This window comes from Drosophila biarmipes, chromosome 3R (assembly GCF_025231255.1).
Source record: "Drosophila biarmipes strain raj3 chromosome 3R, RU_DBia_V1.1, whole genome shotgun sequence".
NCBI classification, from domain to species: Eukaryota; Metazoa; Arthropoda; class Insecta; order Diptera; family Drosophilidae; genus Drosophila; species Drosophila biarmipes.
Window position 1 is genome coordinate 21,519,190 of NC_066616.1, and position 27,069 is coordinate 21,546,258.

The 27,069-nt window shown below is 41.5% G+C and overlaps 6 protein-coding genes and 1 long non-coding RNA gene across 7 annotated transcripts in view; 2 read left to right on the forward strand and 5 right to left on the reverse strand.

Moving 5' to 3' along the window:
* Positions 1-518: 518 nt before the first annotated feature.
* Positions 519-1,904, reverse strand: LOC108026080 (lactosylceramide 4-alpha-galactosyltransferase). The gene has a single exon (XM_017096779.2). The coding sequence runs from the start codon at positions 1,902-1,904 to the stop codon at positions 675-677; it is 1,230 nt and encodes a 409-aa protein (XP_016952268.1). The 3' UTR covers positions 519-674.
* Positions 1,905-2,363: 459 nt separating this feature from the next.
* LOC108026110 (accessory gland-specific peptide 57Da) lies at positions 2,364-2,670 on the forward strand. Its single transcript, XM_017096809.3, has one exon. It carries the CDS (start codon positions 2,385-2,387, stop codon positions 2,568-2,570), a length of 186 nt encoding a protein of 61 aa, XP_016952298.1. The 5' UTR covers positions 2,364-2,384; the 3' UTR covers positions 2,571-2,670.
* A 1,414-nt stretch (positions 2,671-4,084) lies between these two features.
* The window catches only part of LOC127011577 (uncharacterized), a 44,575-nt gene continuing 21,590 nt past the window's right edge, over positions 4,085-27,069 (forward strand). The window contains exons 1-2 of the long non-coding RNA XR_007764660.1: positions 4,085-4,287; positions 4,343-4,430. This is a non-coding gene — a long non-coding RNA (uncharacterized LOC127011577). The remainder of the gene's footprint in view (positions 4,288-4,342; positions 4,431-27,069) is intronic.
* On the reverse strand, positions 18,570-19,737 carry LOC108026088 (uncharacterized). The gene is made up of 2 exons (XM_017096786.3): positions 19,192-19,737; positions 18,570-19,104 (listed from the first exon to the last, which is right to left on the reverse strand). Exons 1-2 carry the CDS (start codon positions 19,621-19,623, stop codon positions 18,652-18,654), a joined length of 885 nt encoding a protein of 294 aa, XP_016952275.1. The 5' UTR covers positions 19,624-19,737; the 3' UTR covers positions 18,570-18,651.
* On the reverse strand, positions 22,268-22,921 carry LOC108026035 (calmodulin-related protein 97A). The gene has a single exon (XM_017096727.3). It carries the CDS (start codon positions 22,780-22,782, stop codon positions 22,336-22,338), a length of 447 nt encoding a protein of 148 aa, XP_016952216.1. The 5' UTR covers positions 22,783-22,921; the 3' UTR covers positions 22,268-22,335.
* Positions 22,913-23,444, reverse strand: LOC108026034 (calmodulin). Its single transcript, XM_017096726.3, has one exon. It carries the CDS (start codon positions 23,426-23,428, stop codon positions 22,934-22,936), a length of 495 nt encoding a protein of 164 aa, XP_016952215.1. The 5' UTR covers positions 23,429-23,444; the 3' UTR covers positions 22,913-22,933.
* LOC108026083 (uncharacterized) lies at positions 23,548-24,468 on the reverse strand. The gene is made up of 2 exons (XM_017096782.3): positions 23,817-24,468; positions 23,548-23,764 (listed from the first exon to the last, which is right to left on the reverse strand). The coding sequence occupies exon 1, from the start codon at positions 24,327-24,329 to the stop codon at positions 23,832-23,834; it is 498 nt and encodes a 165-aa protein (XP_016952271.1). The 5' UTR covers positions 24,330-24,468; the 3' UTR covers positions 23,548-23,764; positions 23,817-23,831.

The following is a 27,069-nucleotide window of genomic DNA, read 5'->3' on the forward strand; positions in this document are numbered from 1 at the left end:
TCCACAGCCACTGGCCTTCAAATTGTTTTGAATATAAATAAATAGGGTATAAATAAATGGAGAAATTGCGTTTGGCATAATTAAAGCGCAGCATGGCTTAAATTTAATGATGCGAAAATATTTATTCAAAACTTGAAAGCGCCGCGAATTAGCCCCCCCAAATGCTAATAATGCGGGCTTAAATTGCCGCTGGCTATTTACTTTTGTTTTATTTGGTAACAATTAATTAGTTCTTCATGGCGCTATGACAACAAAGATGGGGATGGATTTGAATGGCCCTCGGAATTTATTATGAATATTTCAACAGACAATTAGTTCTGCCCGTCGTGAATCATGAATATAATGGTTTCGGTTTATTACATTTTAAGCAGATTGTTTTAGATGAAAACTTTGTCCGTCTGCTGAGCTGATCTCATTTTCTCTTTGAACATATGTTAATGGTTGGAAAGTAATTTAAATAATGTTTCTGCCAGTTGAAACCCATAAGAATTTTGCCATAATGAATATTCCATAAGTACTACCATTTGTTTTATGAGAACTTTTCATATGATTTATGGTGAGTAGAAAAAAGAAGTACAGTATATGTTTCACATTTAAAATCTACAATAAAATAAAAACAACGATTTGCATTTATTTCTAACTTATGAAGTACTTATCCCTAACTAAAGAGAAATTTAGAAAAATTTTCCCGCTGCTGCAAATGTTTTCGGGCAGTGTAACTTAGCCAACTTGGTGTAGGCGCAGTTATCCTTGGTCTGGAGCTTCCATCCCCGCGAGAACTTGTTCCAAACATGGATCACCGTGGACTTGGATATCCTCTTCATGGTTACATTGATTCTGTTGGGCTGAAAGAAGTCCTTCCACTGCAGCCAGTGAATCGCGTAGAAGGCCTTCGGATCGTAGACCTTAAAGCCTTTGCATCGCTTGGGATTGGTGATCATTTTGTGGATGCTGTCGGTGCTGCACTGCTTTTTGGCCACTCGGGTGATGACTCCGGGTCCATTGCTACCCCATTTATTGGCATCGAAGTTGGCCTGCAGATCCCGCAGACACTGTGAGGCCAACTTGTGGCCCAAACCGGTGGAGGACATTTTCATGACGCCACAGGCCAAGGAATTGTTGCTCTCGGCGCCCGTAAAATTCGGCGGCATCTTCTCAAGATTCTTCAGGACCACCACATCGAGATCCAGGTAAAGGCCACCGTATTTATATAGAGTTATATAACGCAACAGATCGGAAACATGTGGGAAAAGGTATTTCGACTTGAATAGCTTTCCGCCTTTAAGCCATTTCTCGATAGGAGTGCCAGCTGCATAGTTCCAAACGTTGAGGTGCCTCAATCGTATGTTCCTATATTGATTTAGGGCTTTGATCAGTGAATCTCCCCTGGAAAGGCGATGGGAGGCACCTGCGAAGAGCACAAATACAGTGAGGCGTGGATTGTGAAGGGCGGCCGATTCGATGGCACATGCCTCCCTAGGCGTCAATTGGATCAGCTGGATCTTCTCGTCCCTCCGGAAGTTGGTGGTCTCATGGAAGAATACACTTTGCCCTCGCCTGGGCTGGTTTTTGGCCTTTAATACATCCAACAGGGGAATTGCAGGTATTCTTCGTAACTTTGTCGTCCTGAATTTTGGTTGATGGGGGACTGGTTTAGCTCTTCTTTTGATAAAGCCTTTTTTAACCGGCTTCTGAGGCCTTTTGGCCTTTTTCTTTTGGGTGGTTTTTCTAGGTAGAATATGTTCTTTCTTGGTTCTATTCTGCAGTTTGGTATGTTCTTTGGTTATATCAGTGGTTTTTATTGAAACAAGGTTATGATTTGATGTCATCCACTTGTAGGTGAATACGATGCTGAGTATGAGGGCCAGAGAACCTACAACGGCTAGCGGTGGTGACACTTTCATTACGAGAATATTTTAATGCACTCCCACCACGTAATTCCTGTTACCTAAAAGTTGCATTCGATTCACTTGACATATGAGATGGTAATTTTTCTCGGTTTAAAAAAGACTTGTCGCGAAGCAAAGCACTCCCTAAGATATTAAATTTTTGACGAGCTCATCATTATTATATTGTATTATAATCTAATCCAAATAAGGGATAATAAAAATATAAAAATTAGGTTAATTATATTTTTATCCACATATCAACATGTCGGTAGATCTTAACAAATTTGAATATATATCCCTATTTATATATTTTAAACATCAATAAATTATTCTCACATCTAATTAAGATCGTAAGGTTTTTTTTATTTAAGAACCCCACGTCCCAAATGTTAAGCGTGACCATGTCGAAAATATGTTTATCTTGGCCAACAGTTTTCCTATATAAAGGGGCTTGAGCTGCCGCATTGCTTTCAATTCGCTTTTTCCTTGGCAAATATGAAGTTCCTGGCTATTTTCGTTACCCTGCTGGTTGTTGTTGCCGTGGTCCATGGCCAAGATTCAGGAAGGAGCAAGAACACGAATCAAAATGTGATCGTCATTGGACAAAACAAAGGTGCAGCTCCTGCTGCTGCTCCTGCCGACGGTGGCCTGGCAGATGCTCCTCCCCAGGCAGGCAAATAGAGCCATGGTCCTTAATATGTCTAGGCCAATTTATTTATAATAAAATGGATGGAACACTGTATTTTTATTAAAAAGGTCTTGAATATATAATGAACTTCAACTGCAATTTGTCTTTATCAAAGGACTTAAATATGCATTTGTTTGGCTAAATCTAAAGATATTTATAATGTTGAAACTATAACTACTTGCTGATAAAAAATTCAATTAAGTCTCTTAAGCAAAACCTTAAAACTATTTTAAATTTGGTTTAAAAACTAGTTTATACCAAATCGGAAAATCTTTGAAACTCTGAGCAGCTTTACTCCGAAACAAGGATAATGTATCTTAGTATCTCTGGCTTGCCACGTTCATTTTGTTGTTAATTAGTTTTATCACGGCTTATCATGGAATATTTTCCCTGATAATTCGGTTAGTATTGCTTATGCAACTCTTGGCTTATAAGGAACGGTCTCATCTGGTTCGGTATACATTTCTATCTCCACTGGTAGTCATGAAGTTCTTCACTGGCTTTTTCGTGCTGTTCATAGCTGTGGCCTTGGTCAAGAGTCAAGATGATCCCAGCAACAACCAAAACCAGAATCATATCTACATTAATAATGACGATCCCTCTGCAACCTAAATTCGCACAGACTTGGAATTCAATAAAAATTTAATAAATATATGCTTATAAGTTTTATTTAGACTATTAAATAGTTTAACAACTGATTCATTCAATTTATAACCAGTTAAAAAAGAAGCCAACCTTAAAAGTGGTTCGACTGAGAGGATGTCTCATTTATTTTGTATTCCCGAAAATGTATTGTTTTCAATTTTAATCGGTAAAAATATAAAAACAAGATTTTTGTAAAAGTATTAGTATTTTATCTATATCATTAAAAGAGCTTGAAAATAATAAAAAAAATATTCTTGAATTAGGAAATGCATTCTACAAAAACTATGCATTTTGCCTAGTTTTAAAAAGGTTACAAATGAGTCCCGCTCTAAGATTTTGCAAATCGAAACGATTTCGCTTGCTTATACAACACCTGCCATATAAATGGTTTCAGAAAGGGTTTCAGACTTTATTTTAAAACTTCCTTGGTAAACATGAAGTACTTCACGGCACTTATTTCCATGTTCTTCGCTGTTTCTCTGGGCTTGTTCGATGAAGGTGAAGTCAATGTAAACAAGAATGTAATTTCTATTAACCGTACAAATCTGTAGCCCTATGGAACATTGAAATTTTAAATTACAATGAAATAAAAATGCATTTTTAATTCAATAAACTAAATTGAACTAATTTTTTTTGAGTGCGTAGGAAAAAGGAGTAATTCAAATCTTGAAAATCAGTTTTGTTTTAAAGCCTCATTCGATATCAGCTACTTATATTAACATTAGTTATACCTCTGTATAATAGAAAGACTATTCACAATAACCTTTTGATAAACCTTCTTTATATAAACTGTTTGCTTGAATGTAAGCGTAACTAATCCATTTGTTGAAAAATTCTGACTAACACGGTATAAAACTTAAGCCAGTTGTTTGTCAGCAGTAAAGACTCGATAGATATGCGTGCTTCTTCTGTCGTGATTTTGCTACGGTGGAAAATAACATCCAAAAACCTGGCAGCAGCGGGGTCTTATGACCCTAAGAAGGGATCCCAAATTTGTGCCGGGGCATGGAAAGTGGAACACAGCCGCAACCGTGAGCTATTACAATTTTGTGGACTACATGAAAAGTTAATTGAGTCAGCCACATAAAATATAACAAATTATAAAATCTCCTCTCCCTAGGAAGTTATTAAAAAGTTTGGGAGCGGATAACTATTGTAATTGACTGACTGACCGTATAATAATCCATACCTTCCCTTTTGCATCTTATGTAAGTAACCAATATATTTATGTTAAGATTATGTTAAATGAAAAGTGCCAATATAAAGCTGAAAATCACTTTTCGTCAGCAGTAAATATTCCTCGTTTTTCTCAGTGCTGCTTTTTGAATAGTTAAATTTTGAGACAAAAGTATAATTATAAAAATTCAAATCTTTTTTTTATTAATTTTCTGATAAATGGATTATGTGTTTGTATGTGTCACAAATACAATAATTTTACATGTGATCTTTTTGTCACTGAATGAGGCAGCTTAGTTCCTATCTTATTCCTTGCATCTAGCCCTTTTTTATGGCGGCGTAGGGAGTTGTCCACATATACGAGCATCTAGCCTCTCTGTTTTCAACAAACTTTTTATTGTTGCTTCAAGTGGCATTGTTGTTCCAGTTGCTGCCTCAGATAACTACGTGCTAAGAAATGTATAGCGAACTGCACGGGCACAATATATACTAACTATATATTGTAGATACTCTCCTGCAGAGGGCGATAGAGATTCATGGAGAAGGCAGCCAGACAATGGCCGGCGCCCACGTCTCCATGGACACATTCTAATAAAAAGCCAGCGCAGAGAGTGCCGTCCTGCGAGCAGCCGCTTTTAGCACTGCCTAGGATGTTCCACTGTTCCTTCATCTTTGTGCCAAAGTTCGTTTGTATTCCCTGCGATAGAGATGGGAAAAGTGTATAGGTTAGAAGAAAGTGTGGTTAGATTGCCTATCCTTAAGATTTATTTTGAAATTTCATTGTAATATTGATAGAAATTTATAAACTAAAAATATTTATAGGTTGTTTATAAGTTCTGAAAAAGCTTAGTATTTTATCTTGATGCATCATAAGTTAACCTGAAATACTGATTTATATTCCCCTTGCTTTAAGATTTTTTACCTAAAATATATTGCGAAATATCAATATGATATTAACAGAACTGTATATATAAAATATATTTTTAGATGTCTTGATAAGTTTTAAAAAAGCTTATATACTTATAGGGTATTTTGGTATATATAACCTGAAATACATATTTATAGCAACTGAACAAAAAAATCTCTGCTCATCACTAATGCTCCGCCACAGTTGAGCTCCTGCTGCTGCTCTCGAGTTTTTAGGCTTTTTGTTACTTGGGCAACATTTGAGTTATAAATGCCGCACTACTTGAATGAATCTCCTGGGCGTAATAGTTTTCAAATGGCTTTCCGTATATGACTGTCTCTGCCCTCCATTCAGAGATTCGTTTTCCGTCTTTGTTGCAAACGTATCGCACACAAGTGGCCCGCTGTCTTTGGACCAGAAGCGCTTGCCAATGCAAAAATGGCCCTATGAATCTGTGGAGCTGACCAGAGTGAGCTGTTGGTGGGCAGCAAATTTGGCATTTTATGCCATTAAGTGGCCGAGACTCCTTCAGGCCCATAAATAATTAAAGTTTCCCTTATTTTCGATTTAATGCCAGTCAAAATGGGTAATTCTAGTTGATTGGTCTTGGGCTTGTTAAGCGTTTGCTGGCTAAGCAAATGACAAAATTTCATGGAATAAGGCAGGCAATTGATTTTTGGTATTAACCTAGTAAAATGCTAAAATGTCTAAATATAAAATTGTTAAATATTTGTACTTTGCTGTTGTGCTAAAGTAATGAGTTATTATTTGTTTTTCTATTTGCCAAGTATTTATCGACCCTGCCAGAACCGTTTAATTTAGATAAATGCTTTGCCTAATTTATAAATTGCCCGGCTTACGGAAATCGGCTTTCGCCCAATCAATCGCCATTGATTATGTGCCCGCTTTTATCACAGCAATGAGTTCGTGACGGCCTTGAGCCAAGGCAAATAAATCAATTTTTCTCGTTTCCGGTCAATTAGTGGCGTCCGAATGGATGGCCAAAGGTTGAGGAGTTGAACTAATCGCCTGATGCCGAGCAGGGGGCAAAGCAAACAGAGGGCCAGCGAAATGTTTACACTTCTCCTCCGATCCAGTTGGCATTTATTCTTTCAGCTGCTTTCAACTTGTTGCAGCTGGCTCTTGCCTTGCAGTGAGCCGAAATTCGATTTGCTCGGCTGGCCATTTCCCTTTGAAGACACTCGGGCGTATTAGCAATGTTAATAATGCCCGTGGCCCTGTGTCCCATATTAAATGCTAATTCGCATCCCAAATGGCGAACTCTACTCCCCAGCTTACTTCCATTTTTTCCTCTTTTTTTTGTGGATAGGGGACTACGGCCACGCTACATGACATTTACAACTTATTATTATGCAAAGGACACGCTATGGAGTCTCTTTTCCGTCGGCACTGCCCCGCTCTCCGCCAACGAGCGCTTTTCTTTCTCATATGTTGCAAAATCTGCTGCGGCGTTGGCAAATTTGCATTTATTCATGGCATAAATAAAGCATCCGCAGCGTAGTGGGGCTGCCGAAAAAGGGATATATTTAATCTGGTCACCCCGCACTGGCGACGAGCTTGTGTGGCGCTCAGCAAAATCATGACAGCACTTCGTGGAACGGATGTGCGGATGGTGATGTCGATGTGTTTTATTTATAATTTATTTGCCCGGAAGTGCAGCTCACGGGCGAGGAAAACACCTGCCGCTGACGGCCGCAGGTGCAGCCGCAAAAGTGACGCAAATTTTGTTTGCCCAACGCTCCTCTATACAACAATTACATGCATTTAAAATCTGGTTTCGGTTTAGAGATCCGCGGTCTGGCACAACTCACGCCATTAATGACTGGTAAAGCAGGGCTGCAAGATAAGTTTCCAAAGAAAATTTAGTTTTACAAGTTATAATTATATTTGTAATTTTAAGTGTGACCAATCCATTTTTTATGCAATCTATATATTGTAATGTAACAAATGAAAGTAACACCCCATTACAACACTCAGTAATATAAATGTATTTTTAGCAGTTGATTGAATATTCTGTTTAATGGAGATGTTTGGGAAATTGGTTTAATACTTTTTCTGTTAAGTGAAACTCTGAAGGTATGATGAGCAAGGTTGTCAGTCAGTGGAAGTTAAAAGAAGACAAAGCACGAACAAGGGCAAGCGCCAAAAAAAGATCTTGGCGACCCTGGATATGAAAAAATCTTAACTCTTTTATGATTAAATATTACAAATCGAGGTAAACGTCAGGTAGTAAAGTGCATTTTATTTTTCGAAGTTAAAAATTTAAAAATTCATTAAAAATTTGCTAAATATGTTGAGTGCAAATCTCAATTCGTTACGCATCCCGGGAAAAATCAGCGTGTTGAGCAGTTTATTCTGTGGCTGCAACATCGCTGATTTGCATGTTCAATGCCAAAATCCCAGATTGAATTGCCGATAGCAGCGAGTTGCGAATTACGTTCCAATTTGTTAATGGGTCCAATCAACGTGCATTGTTGACAACAGCCTCCGTTGCTAATGGAGGCCCCCATTTTTGATCAAGAAAATAGGGTCACAGAACAGCGCATATTTTATTTGCCCGCAAACCTCAAAATACACGTGGGCAGCAGCTGCTTCCTGGCCAGGCTCAACCCCAAAAACCGGAACATAATAAAATAATCTCATAATGTGGAATTAGAGAAGCGTAAAATTAGCCCCAAACCGATGTGGGTGCTTCACCTCCTAATGCATGCATAACAGAGCGGAAAAGTTGGGTTCTCCCAAATAAAGTGAAGTTGAAGCAGAATACATTTTACAAAACATCAAAATTACATAGGAAGTTTAAGTCCACATAGTGATAAGCTCTTAATGTTAAAAGTTTAATTTAATTTTTTGATTAAATAAAAGGGTGCATATTAGTATTTGCTCAGTTGTTCCTCATTTCCCAAGGACTTCAGCTGGCCATTAATCTGTTGTATTTTCCATCCAATATTTACTTCCCTTGCACCCTTCACGCTTTGCCTTTCGCTCATTACGCTTTTTCGTGTTCCCGTATACGCCTCCTTTGAGCGCGGCTCATTTTCCCCGGAAAAGCGTCATCTTTTGTATGGGCAACGATTCCTTTTCCATTAGCACTTTAATATTTAATGACTTCTGTTTATCGCACATAATTGAATTCTGCTGCGGTCTCGGGGCCGTCGAAGCTATTTCTGCAGATGGCCTTTATTATTTGCCCTTGGCTTATTGCTCATTATATTATTATCTTTTGTTTGTAATATCCGCAATATTGCTGGAGCCCCGGCATTTTTATGGGGCTTCATTTTTTGGTTTTTATTCTTATAAATAATGCAGGCCTGGGTAAAATCTCTTCGCTTCCCGGCCTCTCTGGCACATAATTCTCAATCAGAATTCAGACACACATGGCCCAGCATGATTTTCTTTATAGGTCTCTCTCGGTTTTCGCCGCTTTTCCCCTTGAGATGATTACCGCCTCGAGCTCGTGTGCTAGTGAAAGTTACAGTGCCTTTTTCAGTTTCCTCTTGGCCGACGGAGGGCATTACCAAAAATTTAATTAATGTATTTTCTTCGTGTTTTCGCATATTCATGCCTCAAAAATTGGGTGTATGCATGTGTGGCACGTTTTGCTCATTAGCCATTTAGGTGGTATAAATATGCATTAAACCATCCTTCCGCCGAATCCTTCCTATCCCGAGACGTTAGTTACGATTTATGGCCAGGACATGAAATGGACAAAACAACAGCACACACCCTCTCGCCCGTGGAAAGAAACTTTGGTGGAAATTCAAGTGCAAGGCAAACTTAAGGCGGCCGAGGAGGGGCCAAGGACACTGGCCTTTTGTCCTAATGAAAAGACAACAAAATGAGAGGAAAAGCGAGTGGGGGGAAAGCTTCCACCCAGCCGTTTTCCTTTCCTTTCAAAGCTTGGCCCAAAAGCTTTGGCCCGCAATTGTCGAAATATACATTTGACAGGCCCATAATTGCCCCTAAACATGGGCTCGGTCCTGCGAAAAAATTTGCAAATTTAACCTGCATAAATTAAACCGGCGCAACCGTTGTAACCAAAGGGAAAAAATACATCCACAGTTATTTATTATGCGGTGACCCACAAGAAAATATATAAAAAAAAAGCAAAAGAGTTCCGTTGAAAGCTAAAAACGGAAAAGGAAAAGGTATAAGCCGCCCACAGCCATAATTCAAATTTGTATATAAATTTTTGCGTTTTTCTAGAGCGCAGTGAAAGCCACAAAATGGCCAGCGACACGCCGTCCCAGTTAACTTTGCCTTCAAACATCATTTGTCAAGGCGAACAGCACAAACACACAAGGCTGGGGGGAAAATGACCCGCAGGGAAATAACTAGCAGAGCAAAAGCGAATTTTCACGGCTCTTTAAGCGGCCAGACTTCGATACAAAAATGTGTTTTGCTTATTAGATGAGCCAGGCAACCCTGGCCATCCATCAGGCGCGCAGCAACTCTGACGTTGATTGCCCAGCCATCGCTCCACTCCACATACATAAGTAAAAGATCACACCAGAGCAATCTAATCCGGTGCCGGGCAAATTGTCCCCTCCTTTCTGTGTTGTGTCTTGCGGTTGACAGGCGAGCGAACATTTTGACAGCCCCCAAGCCCGGGGAGAAAAATTGGAAAAGGGGCACAAACCAGAGATGCAATGCGGTTCGGTTTGGTTAGGTCGTTGTTGAAATATTTTAACCACCCAGAGGTTTTCTCATTGCCAATTAAAACGTTTTTGGTTCAGTTAAGTGGTTTGTAAATTATAGTTTTGTAAAATAATTTATTTTATCAGTATGAAAATTCTCTGTTATATCCTAGTGCCACTTGGCATCACTGCACAGAATTGTAGTGCTGCCAGCGCACTCCGAAATGTATGCTATGCTTTTTGCCAGACTTCTCGTACACTTCCCAGCTAATCAAATGCAAGTGTGGACGCCGTGAAGTAGTTGTGCCAAAGCCCCATAAAATGCACACGTGTTGTGGATGATGAGAAGTCGCCAGTGCCACGCCCCACCCCGGGCTCAAAAGGAAGCCTTGACATGTTTAGCATACATTTTGCTGATGACCTCAATTCCGGGGCTTAAAGGCAAAAAGCGAGAGAATATATTCTGCTTATCCGTCCGTAAGCTCGGAGCAATTAATGGCGGGCAGCATTTGCTTGTGCATTTTAATAAAATGATTAAGACTTATTTGCCAGCTGACAGCTCAATTTGTGACCTCTGCTCAAAGGCATTTTCCATGAGGCTGACCTTTTCGACCCCTCTGACCCCTGCGACCCCCTGAGCTCTTAATTTGACCCTCGGGCGGATGGCTGGCGGCGATGGCAGCAACAGTCGGTGCCATAAATAAGGCCCAGACCCATGCAATTATGCGCTTGAGCTGTCACTGCAGTGGCCCTGCTCGCTGGTGTGAAAATTGCATATTGGCATAAATTAATCAGCAGCGACAACGCCTGCGATTGCGAGGCCATCAGGCATCGGCCATCAGCTATCAGCTGGCCATGATTGCAGTTGGCCATGTGTCCAATTGGCCAACTGACGCCGCCGACCGACGGATCCGCTGGATGCCTGCAGGCTTTATTTTACGCACTGGTAACTGCGAAATGTGGATAAGAAATCCGCGTTCGCATTGATGACAGATTGAGTTGTGTTTGCTTTGATTCAATCAATGCATTAATCACGCCCTCAGCCACCGCTTTGACGAAACTGCACAAACTGAATATTTGATTGATACAATTAAGCCATGGCCACGCGGATTTGTCAACTTGTCTCTGTGATACAAGTGTTGCCTTTGATTTTTTAATTAATTTATTATAACAGTTAATGTTTTATTTCCTTGAAATTTGTGAATATTGTTATAATAAAATAATACAATTTATACTTTTCCGCTCGGATTAATTGAAATTAATTTTCGTTTTGCGGTTTTTGCACAAGCCATTTTCTCGCGGTTTTTCACACATTTGAAACTAGCTACATGCATATTTTTTCGTGTAAATAAGTCTTTATTAAATGTGTGGTTATTACATTAATGATTAACAATTTTTTTTCTATTCATAGTTTAATAATGTGTTATTCATATGTTATATTTTAGCAAAATAGCAAAAAAGCCTTATTTCAAGGGACGAATGAAAACAAAATATTGAATGAACATTAACCTAATAATGGTCATAGTTGGGATACCTAACCCATAATCCGATTTAATCGTTTTTTAGATTATAAATATTGACAAGTTTTTAACATATATTGAAATTTTGAGAAGGTTTAAAAATTGTTTATTCCTGTGAATATTTCCTTTGCAACCCTGCCCATATCAACGTTTACCCAGATTGCCTACGCATGATATACGCCTTCTGAAATTTCAATTTCCCCATCGACGACAGTTACACTCCGGCAGCTTTTCTCTCTTCAATTTGTGGTTGGCTCAGCTTAATTGATTCGCTTTAAGGCCAGGACAAAAAACTAGTTGCAGTAGGCAAAAAGCAAAACTTTGCCCCGACGGAAAGAAAACGGCAGACAATTAAGCCAGGGGCTTGTGTGAAAAAGGGGTTGGATTTTCCGGTGGCGGTGGGGGAAAAACGGGGGAAATTGAGAACTGCAGCAATTACTTACTCGAAATCTGTCTCGAGACTCGGTTCTCGGCGCTCGACTCTTGTGGCTGCGGCGTGAAAGTGAAATACTTTGCCAAGGACTTTGCCATTGTTGCGGTTTGGCTGCTGCATCTGTTGTTTGTGCGAAAAGATTGTGCCATCTTCCCCAGAGCCACCGTCACCCGCAGCCATCGTTTATCGTGAACTGTGTCAAGCATTTGGTTTCGTTTTGATTTGCGATTTTAATGGATATTTTTTATTCCTTTTTTACGGTGTCGGTGGAGTGCAAATTGCGTAAGGTTCTTCCGTAGCATCCGGTGGCTGTGGCTTTCATTTATAATTACAACAATGCCACCGAAAGTGGCCTGCACTTAAAACCCTTTTACCCCCTCTTTCAAAATGCACATCGAATTAACAATTTTAAAACGAGGCGTGGAAATTCCATCGGTTAAGTACGCAAAAAGCACATAACAGCCAGCTACAAAAAATGGGGGAAAAATCACTTACAAATGTGTGAGAAGTTAATTGCAATTGCAACCCGAATTGGATAACCACAGACAAAAGCGCGGAATGGTCCATTTTATTGTGTGGTAAGGAGCGAAAAAATAACATTTGGCAGGCAAAAAATGTAACTCAACCAATTGAAATTATGGGAGACAGTTCGATTGCAGTTATATTGATGATATCGAGCTTATAGAGGGTAAATGTTTATTTTTATATAAATTTTACAAAATAAAGGAAGACTTATTTCAAAAGATGTCAGCCTCTTATTATGTTTAATAAATTGGGTGGATATATCTTACAAATTTATGAGAACGTCACTTAAGGTGGCAAATTGGCTTAGTCTCACTTTAAGAGATTCTGCCGTGTAAGAGATTTACCAGCAATTCAACATTGTTTATTTATGGCATCAGTGGGGCAACGGAAGTAATTTGAGTTAAGCAAACATCCAGGCCACGTTTATGCAAACGATTTCGAATCAATTTGGCCGCAGATGTTTTTAAATGGCTCGATGCCATTAGAGGGCTGCCATTCCATCGACCTTTTGATCCTTTGGCATTCCGCCAAGGAGTGGCTGTCGAGTCAAGTTCCTGTCTTTTAAGCGCCTGCCGTGCAATCACTCAAAGTTGTCCGCATTTGCATAAACACTTCTAATCCTAATGCCCTGCAAGCTGCAGCAGCCCGGATCCTGAGACCCGAGTTCCCCCAGTCCTTTGCCGGTTCAACATCCGGCTGCTGCTCCTCCACGGGTCCTGCTCCTGCTCCTGGCTACTTACAGTCAATTGCCTCCGCCCCCTCCTTGGAAGTTGAAGTGACATCGCTAAACTGACAGACAGCCAACCGACCAACCAACCAAGTGGTGTGGCTCCTGCTCCTGCTCCTGCTCCTCCACTTACTACTCCTCCAACTCCTGCTGCTCATCAACGGAATCGCTCTGCGGTGGGACCAATGTTGCGTGCCAGGACACCGTTGCCATGTCCCTTTTCCTTTGGCCTTGCCACTCGGCTGCGATTTCGTCAAACAAACGTCGAGTGGGCTGAATGGATCACGCACACAACAGACTTGCATGTCATTCGTTCTCAGCAGGACGGAGGACCTCAGCCGGACTCAAGTCAGGAGCACACTGGGGGAAATCACTCAGGTTCTTTAGGGATCAGTTAGAAAATTCTTATATAATTAATAATGTTTGAATAGGTAATGTCATATATATATATATATTCCATTTTCAATTACAATGTTCCCCAAAAAAACAAAGAGTAATGTAGTATCCAAAAGATAGAGTACACTCTAGGGAAAATAATTTTGAAGTATTATTCATATAAGAAATTGTTTTATGGCATTCCTTAAAAATATCTTTGGAAATATACTTAAAATATTTACACAACTAATATAACTCATTATATATTCAAAGTCTAGGGAAATATAGTTATAACATATTAATAGCATCTTTTTGTTCAGTGCTTGGAGCAGGACCAGGAGCAGGACATCCTGGCCCAGGAGCAATTGAAGCTGCGAGCTGTGGCAGCGCTTAGGCTGTCAGTCAGCGTGTCAGTTGGGCGGCCCTTCATTGGTTTTGGCTCCCACACGATGGCCTCGGCCGAAAGTTGCGGACAATTGACAGCTGGGCAAGCCCCTCCAGAAAGTGTCCTTTCTGGGCTCTCACTTTAATTTCGACCCTTCTGCCGGGTCCTGACTTAAAGTGTCAAACTAGCCCGGTTTTTGCCCATTAGCTGGCCTTCATCTGCAGCTGCTGTGCTGTTGCAGCTATTTGTTGGCTGCTTATTAAAAAGTTTGGCGCAGCTGAAAAAATTTGATTAAGTCGGGCGAACTGCGGTGCATTTCCCATGGTTATACCCTTACTAAAACTTTATATGAAAGGGGAAGTTTTATCGTAGCAGGTTAAAAATAGGAAGAATTTATAGGGAAAATAAAATTTAAAAATCTTAAATAACTAAATAAGTTTGTATAATATAGTTTGCCCTAGTCTAACAACATTATTATATTTTTTTAAGCTATTTCCTTGTCAAAAATGTATTATAATATCTTAAATAATATCAGGTTACCTTTACAGAGCATATGGACTCTGCCTTGCCGACATCCGTTCGGCCTAATTTTTTATGAAAAACTTTTCCAAATAATTCCAGTTAGGGTTCGGAATTCGCTTTCGTCTCTCTCGACGAGCTCGCACTGAAATTACAATGCATTCGAAGTGCCCTGGGTGGGCGGAGGGGCTCAGAGGTCGCCGTGGAGTTGGGGTTCCACTGGCAGCTGGAGGACTTGTCCCCTAAACTGGCGCACTTTGCATAAATTTCAACTTGAAGCATTGCACTTACTTGACACATTTCGTTTACCCAGAACCCCAGCCACTGCCACCTTTCGACCCCCGCTCACCTCATTCAACATTGTTGTAGTTCATTCGGAAAATGAAAAAAAAAAACGAGAAAAAGGAAAAGTTTTGTCTTTTGGTCTCTGGGTTCTAGCAACAATTTACCGTTAAAAGCTCAACATTGTTACACTGGTTTTTCACTTTTCACTAAGTACCGGGTTTGTGTTACCCATAAAAAAGAGGTGCATGAGCGGAGTGCAGCCGCGAGGGGAATGCGAACTACAATATATACATCCAGCCGAGCAAGTGCGTTGAGTAATCTGCTCAAGTTTTGCCGGCGTCTTTTGTGCAACGTGCGAAGTTTGTCACTCCGTCAGTGAAAATGGCAAAGGCAGAGGCAGCCCGGCCACACTTTGTCCCTGCATCCGCCCATCCGCCCATCCGCCCACCTTCATCCACCTGCAGTAATCCACTTTCCCGGGGAGACATCAGCATATAGCACACCTGGCGAAGGATCTCCGGATGGACCGAGGCGAGGGCGGGGCAGTTGTCGTGTCAACACAAGTTTTGCATTTGGCGATGTGTTTTTCCTCGGTATCTGCCCTTTTTTCTAGTTGTTTGTTGCACCCTGCAAGTTGTTAAATGAGTTTTCATAGTTTTTCGTGGGTGGATGTGGCACACCCTTTCGCTGTCTCTGTTTGCGGAAAATTAATATTTTCCCTTAGCCCATTTCACTCTTTATAAAGTTCAGCACTGCCACTGGGGTGCATTTGCTTAGCGTCAAAGTTTTCCTTTATAGCGCATTTTTATTAAAACCCCGAGAAGAAGTAACGCTTTCTCAGCGAAAGTTTTTCAAACATAATGGAAGGAATAGTTGCCAGAGGGACTGGCAGTTTATTAGGAAGGGTGAACATGTGTTAGAAATGGTATCCATATGGGAATGGCTGTAAAGTTAAAGTTATAGCTTTTAATCAACTACCTAAATGGTTTTGAAATTGGACAAGTTTTCCCATTCAATGGTTCATTTATAAATCTGGTAGAGCAATATAGTTCTAGCAAATTTTCATAAACCAATCATTGTTTTAATTTGGCAGGGATCAGTCGGTAATTAATCAACATATTCATAACCTGTAATCAAGCTAATAGCCACCACCAATGTTCATCATTGGCCATAATTAATCAGTGGCAATATAATAACCGTCATTAAACTAAACAAACACATTGTGCCAGTCGGAGTCCGCCGTTCGCATAAATTTCAATATGCAACCAGGTACAGAACACTTAACCCATGACACCCCCGAAAGCCGCCCCCTCAGAATACATTTCCAATTAACTGGGGAGCACGTCCCTTCCCCCAAAAGCCCCACCTTCCCATAGCGGAGGGGTACTCATTTCGGTAAATAATAACACCCGGGCAAATGTTTAATGATATGAAATTAATGCGCAAATATCAGAGGCTTCCCTGCCATTAAAGCGAATAGTAAATGGAATACGATTTCCCGGATGGAACCGTTCGAGAATTTTCACAGCTGCGTTGGCACCGCCAGGTGAAAATGTAAATGATATGCGATGATATGGCAGGCCCAAAGCAGAGCGGAATAAATTGACTCTTTGATGACTATCCCAAGTGTTTTTCGGTTTTGCCACCCGGTATTTGTTCAAAAGTCAATTTAAGACCCAGAAAAATTGATGCCATTGTCGATTTTCATTTGCATGCCAGTCACACAATCAGAAAAAAACGCTGGGGGAAATGCGGGGACTTGCAACAAATTATGTTGTTGCCTCAGATTTTTATGGTCTTCGCCATGCACACACACTTAACGCCTATTTCCCACAGCTCCAACCCAGCAAAATCAACCATAAATACAATATTTCCCGCAACTTTTCGGGGAAAACAACAACAGATTTGATTTTACTCAGTTTCGGTTTCGAGCGAAGGCCGAAAATTTTTATTGTCCAGCCATATTGAGGCGGGAAAATGTAGGAAAAGCGACGGAATACCCATGAAATTTGATTTGCTTCATTGATTTGATTTCATTTCATTTGTTTTGATTTGTTTCGCCCCGAAAAACGCAAGAACGCAAATTGGAAACCGGACCCTGGATAACAAAAACCGGCACCATCTGAATTGGTGAGTTCAGGCGCCGAAATGAATACATTTCGGTTGAGTTCGAGGCGTGTCTGGGGGGCAGGCATTTGGATTTGGATCCGTACTCCCCCATTCCGACTCGGATTCGGATGGGGGGCGTGGCAGCATTGTGGTTTATGCTGATACTGTTGACTGACATCGGGGTCTGGGCCTGACTTTTAGTAGTAGTTTATTTAGTTGTTGGAGCGATCAACACTTGCCAGATTGCTTTGGCATTAAAGTGTCAGCAAATATTCCGGATTCTGGACGCTGGATGCCTGTGGAGTGGAATGTGGGCCCGGCATCTGGCAGCTGAGTGTCCGGAATGGGGAGAATGGTCCTGTTCCGGTGATGATTTGGCCACATGCGGCTTAATGCCCTCTAAAAGCCTGGACTGCGGTGTGCAGAGGGGGAAATTCCATGTCACAGTAAAATATTTAGAATATTATTAAATAGAAATAAATTCTAAAAATTTAAAACCTTTAAATTGAGAGAAATATGTTAGTAGATGGGCAACTAAATGTCCAAATATAAGCAAAAAAATATTTTTAAAAATTAGAAACCATATTTATTTATGTAACATAAATATTTGTATATATAATTTATAATTGTTAATATAATATATATATTTCTTGAATTTTCTTATTTTCTTTCGGTGCTGCAAAGGGGAGGGTTCGCAAAATCCCTTGCCAAGAAAGACAAAACCTGCCCCTAAATTGAACCCTTTCTGTCTGCCTCTCAACGCCGAATGGCAAAGGCTCTTAGCCCCTAGCCAAACTATAAACTGTGTAGTTATTTGGGCTCACTTTGCCATCTTAGAGATACATTTTATTGGGCCAGATCATAAATCGAACTGGCGATAGCTTCCTGGGATTGCCAGTTGATGCCTGATAACTCTTGTCTCAAGTACCAATCGCTGTTTTTGTCTCGTCCTCGGGGAATCGGTGTCCAAATAGACGCCACAAATAACCGAGAACCCGCATCGTTACTTTAACCGCTCCCCGGCGAGTTTTTTACGGATCGCATCCTTTGGCTTTCGGGGCAACTTTTACGATTTCCCAACTGATGACCCAATTAATACGCTGACAACCAACATTTATTTATTGCCATTTCATGTGAGCCAACTTTTCGCAAGGCGAGGACTGAAAAACTTTAAACTTAATGTTCTCGGCTCATCCTTTGTCAATTCCCCCAAGAAAAGCCCGAAACTAATCATTATTGAAAACGTGTGGTGCAAACTTTTGTAATGCCCCCCATTGTGTCACGCCCTTTTCCACTGTCACTCTCCCTCTGCCAAAAAGGAAGCGAAAAGTGAAAGGCAAAAAAGGGAAACAGCAAAAAAACTGAAAAGTTATAACAAAATAGCTTTGGTCAAATTGTTTTACAAGCCAATTGGGTTTGGTGTCCCTTTTTGGCACTGTCATGTTGCCTTTTCGGAGTCCTGCGGTTCCTAACGCTTCGATTGGCGCACCAAAGTCCCGGAGGCGTTTGGCAGAGGAAGTTCGTCTCGCTCTCCATCCGAAAGAGGGTTGCACCGCTGATAAACTTTAAAATAAAGTTTATGACGGAATGGTATTTTTGGTAGGGTGATTTGAATTTGTGGGGGATAGAATACATATATTTTAAAGAGAAATCTTGAAAACAAATTTAGTGTTTTATTTTAAACAAATACTAAAACATGCATATTTACTTATAAAATATTTTATTACAATAAGTAAATATTTTTAATAACAATTTAATGCGCTTGAAATGTATCTATTTCATCAAACTAAATTTAAATCTAAAGCAAACTTTAATTAGAAAATATAGCTCTGCCCTGCTCGTTGTACTCCCATTCTGCAGCCTGACCCTTCACCGCTTGCCCCTTCTCTAGCTCCTGGTTCTGGCTCTGCAGCATTGGCTGCTGCTGCCCGGAAGTGCCTTCGATTTCCATTTCCTCCCCTGGGGATCTCCGATCCCGCACAGCCTTGTGCCGGGCTTCGGAGGCGGCACAGGCGGCCCTGTAGGCGGCCTTCTTCGTATTCGTGTAGTCCAGCTTGGCGGAGCGCAGCTGCTGCATTAGCATCTCCGCCCTCTGGCGGGCGGTGTCCACCAGCTGCGTCTTCTCGCACAGCTCCTGCTGGGCACCGGATGCAGCTGCCTCCGCGTTGCTCAGAGCATCCTCGGCGATTTTCACCGAGTTCCGCAGCGATTGCAGCAGCGTTTGCGTCTGCTTCGCAGTGGCAACAGCGGCATTGAGATTGGTCTGGAGTTTAAGGTTAAATTGGCTTAGGAAAAGTGGATAAACTATGGCAAAATATAGATCAAATTTATGTTTTTCCACAAATCATACCTGCGATCCCACCAGGGAGTAGCTCTCCTCCTGGACAATGATCTCGGCCTCGTGCACCTCATCTTGCAGCTGCTCGAGGATCTGCTGCTTGCCGGCGAGCGCTGCCTCGGCTGCCTTGGCGGCGGCGACGGCCTTCTCGGCCAGCTGGTGCTTCACCTGGCGGGCGGCGGCCAGGGCGGCGGGTGCCTGGGTGTCCGACGCCTTCTTGGCCTCCTGAGCCGCCTTGAGGGCGATGTTGGAGGCGGTCTGCTTGGAGTTGCCGTGCCGCAGGCCCATGGACAGCTCCCCGGACTGGTCCTGGGATCGGGACTGCTGCTGCTGTTGCTGACAGCTCGACGTGGGTCGCTGGTAGCTGGCCGAGAGGCTGGGCGAGATCAGGAGCAGGTGACAGAGGAGGAGGTGGACCAGGATCGACGGCGATGCAATGCGCATAATTATGTGAGCCTTCAAAGTTGCTGCCAAGTTTGCCTTTCCAGCGCCGGCTTGAACATTTTTACATTTCAAGTAGTTCCGCCTGGCCAACGTGGCGAGCGTTCGGGGGGAATAAAATGTTTAGCAAAGTTTTTTTGTTAGAAAAACTCTGGGTAGCAGGGCCGCATAACTTTTCCGCGCAATTTAACTTAACGTTCACGAGTTTCTCATTTTTATTTTCTTTTGTACTTTATTCACTTAGTTTTTCGCCCCCCAGCCCTCCTGGTCCTTCTTCGCTTTTCCTTGACATGAAAAGTAGACTAACAATGCATGTGGCAACATTTTTTTCGGCCTGTTGTTGAACAAGAATTAATTGGGTCGTCAAAGTCCTTCAGCCCCGATAAGCTTTCAGCCTTATCGAAATGGCAGCTTAAAGGGAAAAAAACAGAGGGAAAACAGGGCCGTGGGAACTGGAAACTGGGAAAACCCAAGACGATTGCTCGGGTCATTTGTGCGTTGATCTGTTAATCCGAAAAGGGTTTTGGCCGGCCTACCATGACGAGAGCCCCGGAATTTCCACACCCATTTGATTGAGGGCCCGAGAAAGCCTCGGCCATCATGCGGGCAAGTTTGTTAGGACCCACAAAAAAGGACAGCCACTAGGCGTATGCGTAATAAAATCAACAACTTAAAATTTAAGCCCCCAAACACGCACACACATTTCTCTCTCAATTAGAGATAACAGATAACTTTAACAGTTTAAACTGTGTGTACTTGTGGCCAGGACCACAGACCAAATTTGACCAGGGTATGGCTGCTCACCAAACTCGTCCTCCGGCGCAGAGTCCGCATTTCGAGCAGGACACACTCGTCCTTGTTCATGGACCTCGTCACTTGCATTCGCCTTTTTGCGTATTCAAGTGCCTGTGCGGAAGTGTTCCACACCAATCCCCATTCCCCAGCTCCCCAGTGCCCATTCCCCAACCCCCAACCTCCAATTCCCATGCTCCATCTCCTCACATACCAGACAATCCCATCGCCACCCAAAAATGACACTCTGAGTGCGGAACGTGGGTGGTAAACCGCATAAAAAGAGTCTTCCCGAAGAAATCGATGTGCATGAGCATTCAGCCAGCAGAATGCCTGCTCTTTTGGAACACTGAAATAAAAGAATAATGTTTAAAAAAATAAAAAACAAATAAAATATTAAGGTTAAAGCTAGTTTTATGTCAATTTTCTTTCCTTGAAAGAGTTAAATGATTTTAAAAGGGTATCATATGTTCGCTTAGAGAACCTCTCCATCAAAAAGCATACATTTTGTTTCCATTTTCGTCAGTGTTCAGAATGATTCAAGCAAATCGAAGTTGAAATGCCCTGATGAAAAACACACTGCATAGTCTTGGTGGAGAACTTTATGGAATATGACGCTGAAGGGACTGCCGGAATGAATGAAAACAAACACATCCATTTGCTGAATGTCTGGTCCTGGTCTTCAGGAAAAACACATAGATCAATACATAGATCAAACTCAGGGAAAACTCTGGGATCCGTTGTGATTTCTTTCTTATTTCTGATTTACTTGCCACTCAAATATCCTGGCCCGATATTGCAGTTCCCCTCACCCGCACACCATCTCGGATGAACCAGATGCACCAGGGGGCGGGAGTGGCATGGGAGGTCCTGCCCACAAATTCAATTTCCTTCGCAGCCAGTCCATCGAACATGTCCTGTGCCTCCTGCTAACTGAGAACTGAAAAGCGAGAGTCGAGAATCCAGACCGACCCGTCTATGCGGCGAGGTGGCGAAGTGCCGATGTCGTTCTGGTGTTTGAACCGCATATAGACACATATATTTGCCAGCTCTCGAGCACACTATATATAATATTTATGCCACTGTAAGTGCTTATTGATGTCAGATCTGAAATTGGAATCTGCTTGGGCTTTTGTTCTTATTCCATGCGGATGCACACTGCAGTTAAGGTCTCGATTCGCTTCTGCTTGTTTTGTGGACTCTCAATTAAGCAACTTGGCATTTTGACATGTCTGAGCTGAAACCGAAACTTGTAGGTTCCCCAGGAAAAAAACCCGAACTTAAAATTGGAAATTCATATATGCGTGTATGGAATACACACGAAATATTTATAAAACCCAACGCAAGCCTCAGCCCCCCAAGAGGTTCGCTTTCGTTGCAAAATTGAGAACGAAGCGGGGCCGTTGAGGCCACAGTAAAATTTAATTTTAATGCATAAGCAAATTGAATTTAAGCAACAGGAAAATTGTTCGTCTGGCCACAAAGGTGCCGTGCCGCATGTGGAAGCAAAAACCACTTGCCAGGGCAACGAGATGGAGGAGGTGGTGGACTAAAACCACGCAGAGTGCTCCGTGCTCAAAGTTTCCACTTGGAGGCGGGCGAGCAGAAAGAGCTCGAAATTCCTTAAACCAACCACAATTACGGAAATGCGGTGCTTTCATCAAATATTTTTGAGAGTAGGACATGCTCGAAAAATTCTTGGTCTCCAAATTAGGTCAAAGGATTAACTAGCACACCGCACAATTAAGTGGAAGAATTAAGCAGGTTCTAAAAGGGTTTCCAAAAAGTAAGTTGCACACTTTAACCTTTAAGCTGACCGTAGAAATTCCCCTCATTTATAACAGTAAAGCAACAATTTCTCTACTTTTTGCAGTGACCCCATATGCGATGTAATTTATTTTCGTAGAATCAATAACCAACATACTACTTCTGGCTGATCATCCAGACGAACTCCTCGTAGTTGATCATACCGTCGCCATCGAAATCGGCCTCGCGGATCATCTCGTCGATCTCCTCGTCGGTGACCTTTTCTCCCAGATTGATCATCACAAAGCGGAGCTCAGCCGGCGATATAAAGCCATCCCCATCGCGATCGAAGATCTTAAAGGCCTCGCGCATCTCCTCCTCGGTATCGGTTTCGCGCATCTGCTTGGCCATGATGGCACAGAACTCACTGAAGTCCAGTAGCCCCTCGCTGTTGTTCTCGACCTCGGCCATCAGGTCCTGCAGCTCGCCCTCCGAGGGATTCTGGCCAAGGGTGCGCATCAAGGTGCCCAACTCACGGCTGTTTATCTTCCCGGTTCCGTCCTTATCGAACTGCACAAAGGCATCCTTGAACTCGGCTATCTGCTCCTCCGTTAGCTCGGACATCTTCAAGTAGTTTCTGGGGTTTTGGTTTCAGAATATATTCAGATTTATCGAGATGATGTCAAGGCTACCGTTTGTTAGATTTTGAATGCCGAAAATGAATTGAGGCTGAAAGGTCCAGATCCCAACCCCCAAAGCCTACTTCTAAAGATCCTCATGTGGTGGACATCATGTTGACAAATCGCACATAGTCTATGTTGCCCTCGTTATCCGAATCTGCATCGCGGATGATTTCCTCCACCTCGTCGTCTGTCATCTGCTCCCCCATGTTCTTCATTATGTGACGGAACTCCGACTCGGAAATAACCCCGGTTCCGTGCTTGTCGAAGACCCGGAATGCTGCTATAATCTCATCCTCGGTCGTCATGTTCTCGTACCGCTGAGACATAATATACAAAAAATCGCTGAGATATAGTTCCCCCGATCCATCAGTATCGATTTCTGCATATATATCCTGCAGTTCGGCATCACTGGGATTTTGGGCCACAGTTCGCATTAGTTGCTTCAGCTGCTTTATGGGTATGACCTTGAGGTCTTGATCGTCGAACAGGGAAAAGGCCATCTCCAGATCCTTTAACTGTTCTTCGGTCAGATTGTTAGTGCGTATAATCCGCTCCTCTGGTGGTGGAGTAAGGAAGTCGTAGTCCATGGCCAGAAAAGGGGTTGGAGCAGGAAATTTTGGGGATCACTGCAGCTTCACTTCGAAATTTTTAAAAAATTAATTTCAAAACTTCATTTTGAAGTTTAAATGAAAAAATGAAGTCTAAGTCAAGGGGTACAGTTTTTTATTTTACACTCATTGTTTTTAATACAAAATTGATTTACAAATTTAAAGAATTATTCAGGGAAAGTATAATGCTTAATCCGATATTTCCAAGTCCAAATTCCAGGTGATCATGAATTTTAAAAACATTTTTGTTATGTTATTAAAATCATAATATAGATTTCTATGTAGTTTGAAAGAATTCAAATCCATTTGCCAGTTCTACATATTATTTATAGTTTTAATTTAGAAAAAATAATTCTTAAATACGTACCGTTCCATAAAACACCTACGTCTCCATCATCATGGTCACAAATCGAACGTAGTCAATTTTCAGTTCCGTATTGGCGTCTGCATCCCGAATCATTTCCTCAATCTCATCCTCGTCCATGTCTTCGCCCAAGTCGGTCATGATCTGGCGGAACTCCGTCTCGTGTATGAAACCAGATCCATCCTTGTCGAAGACCTTGAAGGCCAGGATAACCTCATCCTCGGGGGACGAGTTCTCGTACCGCCTTGACATGATCCAGAGGAAATCGCTGAGATACAGTTCGCCCGATCCATCAGTATCGATTTCGGCGATGTAGTCCTGCAGCTCATTCTCCGGCGGGGTGTGGGCCACGGCTCGCAGGCAATCCCTCAGTAACTTGATCGGGATGACCTTGGTGTTCTCGTCGTCGAAAAGGGCGAAGGCAGCCTCACAATCCTTGAGCTGCTCCTCGTCCAGGGTGTGCGTATGGATGGTTCGCACCTCCGGGGGTGGGCTACTGAAATCATAGTCATCCATGGTTGATACAAACCGTTTCGGGGGATAGAAATTTAAGAATTTTATAAAATTGCACTTAAAATTTAACTTCTCTGAAATTTAGATATTCTTAAAATTTGGTCTTCAAGTTAAAATCTTTTAAATGTGACTGAATGTATTTTTGAACAGTAAGGCAAAGAAAGTTTGATAAATCCATTTCAAGAAATAGGGGTTATAGATTTTTAAATGTAAAACATTCTCTTTAAATTTTACTTAAATATTGGGTACTTTTGTTGTAATGTAAGAAGATTTTTAAAATAACCCAGGCTTATTAGTATTTCAGCAGCCAAATACAATACAATTTTGTTTTAAAAAAGTATTTTGTTTTTCATTTCTATTTAATATGAACATGTCTATTTTTTTAAAAAAAAAGTATAACTTAAAATTTTTGTTACAAATCCAGGTGAAAAACCTTCTCAGACAAAGGTTTTCTTTATCATAGCCATGAACTCGGTAAAACTTATGCGACCATCTTCATCCGAATATCGGTCCCTGAGTATGTGCATAACGATTTTTTTGTCGCTCTGGAAGTCCGTGATCTGTATTAACTGAATCAGGTCGCTTTTGGTAATAAAACCGTCGGAATCTTTATCAAATTTTTTGAATAAATGGCACATTTCCAGCTCCTCTTCATTTTCAAAACGAGCCATAACGAAGCAGTAATCGCGGAAGTCGATCTCGCCATTGCCGTCCACATCGGAGGCCTTGAAAATGTCCTCCACTTCCCGTTCCGAAGGACTTTCACCCAGGAATCGAATCATGGACGCCAGTTCCTTTTTAGTTACAACCCCTCGCTCATTTCTCATAAGCTGGTTGTAACTTTGTTTATAGTTTGCCAACCTCGGTCCACTCATCTCATCCAGGGAGATGACATCTTTTCGTTGATCCATTTGGAATTTTAATTTTTTTAGGGTTTTTTCTGCCAAAATGTATGTTTAAGAAAGTAAAGTAAAAATCATAGGAAAGTTGTTCGAAATACTATATATGAACGAAATTATTACTTTTTTAACTGAAAATACAATTTATGTATGTAAGAAATAAATATATTAAATTTTTGTTTAAAAACCAAAAAACATTTTTGAGTGTAAGTTAATTGTAGAACTGACATGGTTGTTAAATTCCTTTCTCCAGAGCCCAAATTTGTGACGGCGGAAAAATTGCATGTGACCACATCGCCGTAATATAGTAACACCCCAGTAAAATAAAACAGGATTTAACAATTAAATTTGCAACCATTTCTCGAATAATGTTTTTATAGCCCTTGGCCCGGGCTTCAAGCGTTGCGGCTGTTGAAAAGCACGGGTAATAACATTTTTAATTAAATGCGACGCAGTTTGTTTCGTTTTTATATTATTTTCATTTGTATTTTTGTTGGTGCATTTATACAACTGTTGAGTATTTTTTCTGCCCAGCCATTTTATGCCATCGACGGTCCCTCGGGGCATAAAATGTTTACTTTTTGTTTTGTTTTTTTATTGTGCGTTACGGGCAAATAGGAAAATTATCCAATGCAAAATTTCCAGCAATTTGCATAATTTGGGGAGCGGAGAAAGCGAGAACCGAATTGCACAAACCCATATCCCTGGCCATCCTTTCGCACACGTGCGCTCCCCAGTGGAGCCAACAATGGCAACTTCTTGCTTATGAGAAGCAAATCCTGGCCACGAAGGACACGAAGGATTTAGGATGGGGGCCAAAGTTGAGCCGCAAAACAAGGCATTGTCAAGCGTTTCTCTGCATAGATTACGACGGAATTTTCGGACCAGAAATGCAGAAATATAAAGCTGGGCTTAAAAAAAATGTCTAAATGTTTAGAAGGTGTTTTAATTTTTTTATAGATCTGTTATATTGATTCAAAACATAGAAATTCATTGAAATAGGAAAGGAAAAAATTACTTTTAAAACACTTAACATTTATCTTTTTTCTACTAAAGGTATACAAGGACTTGAAGGATTCATTGAAAGGAATTTTGTTATCAAAATTATATCAAACTTACCCATTTTTATGGTCACAATTGTGCTTACATGCTTATGCGATTGTCTGGTAATGCAGCTCGGAATATGTTTGCTGTTTGACTTTAATCAGGCGTAAACAGGACGAAAGGGCAACAGCCGAGCCGCAATCGAAATGGCAACAGACCTCTGGGGGATTTGGATAATTTGCATTTCTCCAGTGAAGTAGGACACACAATCAAAGGGTTTCCGTGTGCAAATCTCTTAATGTCTGAGTTGGAGCAAAGGCTCCATTTGATATTAAGCCCAAGCGGCTGCTCATGGTAATAGTATTTGGAATGGAAATGCAGATGAAGTTCCCTAACTATTTCAATCAGAAACTGCATTACAAAGTCATTATATTTGTTAGTACCTTATTTTTATGGAATTGTGTATATCTAAGAATCTTAATAGCATTCCTTTCAGTACAGAAGTCATAGATGAGTGGGCGTATTAAATGATTTCCGTGTTCATCTACACCAAACTGACTTTTCCCATCCGCCATTTCAATTAGGCTTTTGAAGACCGTCCCAGGGCAATGGATAGCACACAATGAGTGCCTCTGAAATCGAATTGAGTGGCCACTGGCAGATGGGCTTCCCATCGACCAGTGGCAAAGTAAGGCCATTCAATCACCGCGGCCTGCAATTCGAGGCGCATATTTGTCTATGCCAAAGCGTTTTCAATATGCGGATCCCTAGTGCCGGGACTCGAACCCGGGTCACAAGTG